The following is a 6,669-nucleotide window of genomic DNA, read 5'->3' on the forward strand; positions in this document are numbered from 1 at the left end:
CTACCTACCTATCAACCTACCTACCTATCAAACTACCTACCTATCGACCTACCTACTTATCTACCTACCCATCTATCTACCTACCTACCTATCAACCTACCTACCTATCGACTTATCTACCTACCTACCTATCGACCTACCTACCTATCACAATATACAATACACCTCCCTACATACAACATAGACTCATTAAATTTAAGCATCATGCTAATCACCCTTTTAATTAATGTTTGAATCACCAGTTCAGTCCTGAATGTGATTTTGGCGTGTGTGTGTGTATCAGAGCTGATTCAGACAGAGCTGCACCACATGCGAACCCTTTACATCATGGAGAGGGTGTTCCAGCAGGGCATGCTGGATGAACTGCAGCTGGAGCTCAGCACGGTCAACGCGGTCTTCCCCTGCTTAGACCAGCTCATCAGAATACACTGTCAGTTTCTCTCGCAGCTGCTTCTGCGTCGCAACAACAGCCTGCAGCCCGGGTCCAGCTGCAACTTCACTATTCACCAGTTGGGGGATGTGCTTCTACAGCAGGTACACGTACGAACTCACAAAACAAGAGTTTTTTTTGTTTTTTTTTTAACCTGAACAGGAAGCCAGTTGGATTTCTTTCTTGTGCATAGTTTCCCCATACTTAATATATTTATTTTACTGGTTTATTTTTGTGGGTTAGAGTTATTTTTGATTTTTGAAAACTTGATTTTGTACCATTTTCCCAGACGTTAAGGAATTTAAGGAGTACACCGACATGTTCAACAGTACACAACAATTTACCGCAAACTATCTACACTCCGACCCGCCAAACTTTTCCAAATGATATAATTTATTTATATTATCATTATACTTCTGCCTTTTCCCTGCAATACCTATGTATCCCCAATAGATGGCATAGAAAATAATAAAAGCATTTTAGCATTTAGCATGACTTTTACATGTCATTTATCTTAATTCACACGAACGCTGCGTCTATCTGCTCCTGACCCGGCCCACCTGTTCAATTTTAGGACCAATTGTGGCCCGCGGGCCACAAAGTTTGCCCACGCCTGCCCTAACCTAACGATCCATTTTATTTTATTTCGAACGATGAACACAAACATGTGAATCTGTAAAATAGTTCATGTAAACAACTGTCAATAAGTTATTGTTACATCGTCGTTTTCTTCGCAGTTCTCGGGCCAGTGCGCGGACGACATGAGAAAAACGTACACTGAGTTTTGCAGCCGCCACCCGAAAGCTCTGAAAGTTTACAAAGAACTGCTGGCGAGAGACAAACGGTTCCAGTGCTTTATACGGGTGAGATATCTGCGATTAGAATCGCAAAACCGCACTTTTTTTTTTTTTCTAAACAGTAAGTTGACGATGCTTTGACTGATCAGAAAAAATCTTTGTTTTCTTTGGCTAACGTAAATCAGCGGGTCAGTCGAGGACCTCTCCTCCGTTGCCATGGTGTTCAGGAGTGCATCTTGTTGGTGACTCAGCGAATCTCCAAATATCCTGTCCTTATTCAGCGAATACTGGACAACACCACTGGTAAATCAGCCCTTTTCTATCCATCTCTATCACCTCTCATCGTTTGCGTACGTCTACCTGTTCTATCCATCTCTCTCTGTCTGACTTCTCATCGTTTGCGTACGTCTACCTGTTTAGCTTCCTGTACGTTCATTTATTAAAGAGCAGATTTTAAAGAATTCTTTCTGTTTTCAGATGATGAGGAAGAATCAGCTTCGCTGGCTGAGGCCCTCAGGATGCTGAGGGAACTTCTGAGTTCAGTCGACCAACAGGTAAACCGCTCCATAAAATGTGATTCAGCCTAGACAAGATATTATCGTACGATATTAGCATAATTATGGAAGAATCGCTAAATTTTTATTCCGCCAAAAATGAAAGCCGAAAACGCAAAGCCTGGGTTTCGCCCAGGATATGTGACCTAAAAATAGTTTTGAGGTGAAAGTGAAAGTAAATTATGTCGGTATTTGGTTGAAATCGGAATTGGAAATCAAGTGTTCGGGCAATATCGGGAATTGGATATCCTTAAAAAGTTAATATCGGACTCTGATCGGATCTCTGATTAAAACTTACATTATGTTTTTAATTCTTGCTCTCGTTCCTGACAAAGTTTTGACGGCTAACGCTGAATTGCTAGCAACAATTTTGTGGCCAGTGTTCTTTTTAATAAAGGCATCCCTCAAATTTAAGGTAGTCCGATCCGTCTGGATAAAGACCAACAATCTTTCTGCTAATAATTCTGAATTAAAAAAACAAAAGATCACTCCTATGCTTAAAAATAAGTTAAAAATAACGTTTTGGGTTGTTTTTTTTTTTTTGCTGTGGATCCTGGTCGCAGATAGAGGACATGGAAAAAACGCAACGGCTGCAGGAAATCCAGGCCAAGCTGGATCCCAGAGCAGAAACGAGAGTTAGAGACGGGAGAGTTTTCAAGCCGGTGGAACTGCTGCGTCGCAGACTCATCCATGACGGAGCGCTCTTATGGAAAAACGCCGGATCTCGGCTCAAAGGTAGTTTGTATTTCACGCTCTTGCTAATGGACGTACATGGCTGATGTGAGTGAATTCCAAAGAGTGAGGCTGATCTGATGTGCATCTGTGAAGATGTGCAGGTCTTACTGATGACAGACATCCTGGTGATTCTACAGGAAAAGGATCAGCGGTACGTCTTCCCCAGTCTGGTAAGAATAGGAACTTACGCACTGAACATCAGCTAATAAAAACTAACTTTACAGATGCCTTATCAACTAAAAAAAAAACCCACTCCCACTGTCCTTCTGTCTGTATCCAGGATAAACCCCCAGTACTTTCCCTTCAGAACTTGATAGTGCGAGATATAGCGAATCAGGAGCGAGGGATGTTCCTCATTAGCGACTCTTCTCCGCCGGAGATGTACGAGTTCCACGCCGCTTCCAAAGAGATCAAGAGCGTTTGGATGCGTCACATTCAGCGCACTGTCAGCAAGTGAGTCGTTTTGTTAGCCGGGTGGAGGCAATGGTTGCCCTGCCTAAACTATTTTATAAACAAAAAAAAAACTAGCATGTGCATAAATCGGAATAAATTACAGACAATTATTATTATTTTTAGATGTTTGTAAACACAAAGAGGGTTGAATGTAAAACAAATATTAGTTGATATATGTTTGTGTTTTCTGCTGTTGTGTGTTCAGTTGTCCTTCCAGAGAGGAGTTCCCCCTTATAGAGACTAAACATAAGGCTCACCTGAGGAGACTCAAAGGTGAGGAGACGCACAATGACACAAAACAGATCGCTGAAGTAACTAGTGTCAGTCGCTAGGCAAGTCAATTGAGACTATTGAGACTATGCTCAAAAGTTCATACAAATATATCGAAAATTAAACGGGATAATCATCTGCGTAAAGTAGAATTACAGTAATGTTGAACTTGTAAAAAAAAAAAACCCACATGAGAATATTTACAGTTATTCATCATCTGCGTAAAGCAGAATTACAGTAATGTTTTTCAATTCCTTAACTAGAATTCAAAGAGAGCAGTATAAGGTTTTGTGTATGATGGACGTGAAACTGCGCTGAACTTGTTAAAAAAAAAAACAACCCACATGAGAATATTTACAGTTATTTCTGACCACCGCAGCTGACCTCCAGCAGAAGGACCGTGAAGTGCTGGAGCTCCTGCAGGAGAGAGTGACGGTGTTCTGTGAGCTGGCAGAACTCAACAGTGGCCATGAGGAATTACAGCCTCCTCTAACTCGATACCTGTTCAGGGCGGACACACCGCAAGCTCCACAAGCGGAGAAACTACTGCTGGATGCTACGGCTGAAGGTGTGCTTCCGATCTCGGCATTATTTCTACGCGAAAGGATAAGAAAAAGTAGAGCCCAACGTTAACCGCTGTCCTAGATTGTGTTCATCTGATATAACTGTGATATCTTCTGACTTTAGCTAATAGACGTGAGCTAGCCGGCCGGTAGTACTGCGCACAACTAAGAGGCAGCAGGAACCTTGGAGCTGACACTGAACTTGATGTGTCGCAAACTGTCAGTAATTCCATTGGCCCGAAGTTGACATGGTCGCAACTAAATAAAAAAACATCCTTCTTCCTGCAACTCGTTAGCTATTATTGTTCCGTTAGCATATTTAGAAAGCAGTACTTATGGCCAATAAATCAATATAGTTCATGGGATTTTTTGAACTTCTCTAACCCAAAATAGTAGTAAGATACTGCAATCTCTGTAATCCGCGTGTGTATGTGTTTGTGTGTGTCTTTGTAAGTGGACAAACTGAGTGAACTCCTACTGGGCTCCAGAGTGGACATCCCTCTGCTGTGGCATCACAATAACAAGGAGGCTGCAGAGACCAGTAAGTCTCCTCCATGGTCTGATGGTGATTCTATAAAATATTTTACATTTGAAGTGAGTAGTATTTAAATGTATACATGTTACTGTCATTGAACGCATACGGAATCTATAGGTACTTTTAGTATCGCATTATACATTTATTCCCAGATTATGTCTGATAATATCGGCGGACTGATATTATCGGCCCGATATTAGCATAATTATGCGATATCTGTAAGAATCGTTAACGTTCTTTCCTCCGATAATGAAAACCCGATAACGCAATGCCTGGGTTTTCGTCAAATGAGGTGTGTCCTAAAAAATAGTTTTGGGGGAAAAATGGCTGTCAAAAAACGTCTGTCCCCTAGGGGGCCACAGCAGAAAATTATTTAGAAGCACTGCTGCCTTTAATCCAACAGGTGGCACTTAAATTCCTTAACCACCAGGCCACCACTGCCCCACTGTATCGGTATCGGTTGATATCGGAACTTAAGTTACAAAAAAAGGTTACAAATATCGGGCATCCCTTAAGATAATCAATTGTTCTAAATATTAGTTTCGTAACATTTGTTTTGTTTTTTCCCCCTCTGNNTCAGCAGGATCTTCTGATCAACGGAGCCCATGATATCTGTTCATCAAAGGTGAGCTGTGTTCTTCAGGAACATGAAACCACACTTGTACATTAACAACGTCAGTTTTTGTGTGTGTGTAGAGGATAAATCGTACCATTTACGTTGTCGTGTTCTGCTGGTTTGCACTCGTCCAGCAGTGTTTAATGAGAAACGTATTGAGTGATGTACGCACACAGACATACAAAAGATGATATGGGTTAATCTGCATGGCTGCGTTTTACAATCCCACAGAAACACATGTCGGGATATACACAGGTATGTGTGTATATGTATGTGTGTGTGTGTGTCGTCGTCTGTAACCCTATTCACTCTGTGTTTGTGTCTCAGTGTGTCTCAGTGTGTTAGAGACTTACAGCTGGTGTTTTTTATTATTAATATTCAGGAGATCTGTCAAAGGCTGGTGAATCTCAGCGTGTATCTGCATGCACTCCAGGTGAGTAGAGCTACTTCAGTAACCACAGGGATTACCGTAGTCTAGTGCAATATATCGCACAAAATAACCCTGTGGCTTCAAAAGGTAAATAGTAAATAAACAGAGGAATAACATGTATTTAGATGTTATATTAAAATCAAAGTTGCGTTTCCCAAATTCTACTGACTTCAAGTAAAATAAAGAGCAGGTCACAAATACAACAACTGACAATTTACTACATAATACGCTGATATACTGTACATAAGTAACCTATGTCGCTCACCTACGCTAACACAGAGTTAGCATCATAATCTAGGACATAAAAAGAGTTTGACTTACATCTGGGAGACAAAATGAAGGGCAAAAAGTGCCGCAAAAAAACAAAACAAAAAAAAAACAATACAAACGGACGAAAATAAATGTAGCACAATCCAAAGTATGGCGTACAACCCCGCGAACGTAAACAAAGCCGTCTTCTGTGTATAGCGCCTTGTGACGACGTGTCCGCCCACTTTGCTAACTTCGCCAATTAGTTTCCGTACGCAATTTATTTAAACGTCATTCGTAATAATGATGGAACAAGACTTTCTGACGATAAATCGTACCATTTACGTTGTCGTGTTCTGCTGGTTTGCACTCGTCCAGCAGTGTTTAATGAGAAACGTATTGAGTGATGTACGCACACAGACATACAAAAGATGATATGGGTTAATCTGCATGGCTGCGTTTTACAATCCCACAGAAACACATGTCGGGATATACACAGGTATGTGTGTATATGTATGTGTGTGTGTGTGTCGTCGTCTGTAACCCTATTCACTCTGTGTTTGTGTCTCAGTGTGTCTCAGTGTGTTAGAGACTTACAGCTGGTGTTTTTTATTATTAATATTCAGGAGATCTGTCAAAGGCTGGTGAATCTCAGCGTGTATCTGCATGCACTCCAGGTGAGTAGAGCTACTTCAGTAACCACAGGGATTACCGTAGTCTAGTGCAGTATATCTCACAAAATAACCCTGTGGCTTCAAAAGGTAAATAGTAAATAAACAGAGGAATAACATGTATTTAGATGTTATATTAAAATCAAAGTTGCGTTTCCCAAATTCTACTGACTTCAAGTAAAATAAAGAGCAGGTCACAAATACAACAACTGACAATTTACTACATAATACGCTGATATACTGTACATAAGTAACCTATGTCGCTCACCTACGCTAACACAGAGTTAGCATCATAATCTAGGACATAAAAAGAGTTTGACTTACATCTGGGAGACAAAATGAAGGGCAAAAAGTTCCGCAAAAAAA

At 40.8% G+C, this 6,669-nt stretch overlaps 1 protein-coding gene and 1 long non-coding RNA gene across 2 annotated transcripts in view; both read left to right on the forward strand.

Annotated features, from left to right (window-relative positions):
• LOC103394490 (rho guanine nucleotide exchange factor 2) overlaps positions 1 to 5,446 on the forward strand; it is a 14,433-nt gene extending 8,987 nt beyond the window's left edge. The window contains 13 exon segments of the mRNA XM_025065347.1: positions 243 to 534; positions 1,168 to 1,293; positions 1,413 to 1,530; positions 1,705 to 1,781; positions 2,345 to 2,516; positions 2,610 to 2,686; positions 2,797 to 2,969; positions 3,175 to 3,242; positions 3,619 to 3,807; positions 4,257 to 4,343; positions 4,913 to 4,962; positions 5,185 to 5,208; positions 5,336 to 5,446. Coding sequence (XP_024921115.1) covers positions 243 to 534; positions 1,168 to 1,293; positions 1,413 to 1,530; positions 1,705 to 1,781; positions 2,345 to 2,516; positions 2,610 to 2,686; positions 2,797 to 2,969; positions 3,175 to 3,242; positions 3,619 to 3,807; positions 4,257 to 4,343; positions 4,913 to 4,962; positions 5,185 to 5,208; positions 5,336 to 5,431 — 1,549 coding nt within the window. The 3' untranslated portion in view covers positions 5,432 to 5,446.
• A 515-nt stretch (positions 5,447 to 5,961) lies between these two features.
• On the forward strand, positions 5,962 to 6,669 carry LOC107989982 (uncharacterized). The gene is made up of 2 exons (XR_001761530.2): positions 5,962 to 6,131; positions 6,259 to 6,669. It is a non-coding gene; the product is annotated as an uncharacterized LOC107989982 (long non-coding RNA).

Source organism: Cynoglossus semilaevis, chromosome 18, assembly GCF_000523025.1.
Source record: "Cynoglossus semilaevis isolate Cse_v1.0 chromosome 18, Cse_v1.0, whole genome shotgun sequence".
In the NCBI taxonomy this organism is placed as follows: Eukaryota; Metazoa; Chordata; class Actinopteri; order Pleuronectiformes; family Cynoglossidae; genus Cynoglossus; species Cynoglossus semilaevis.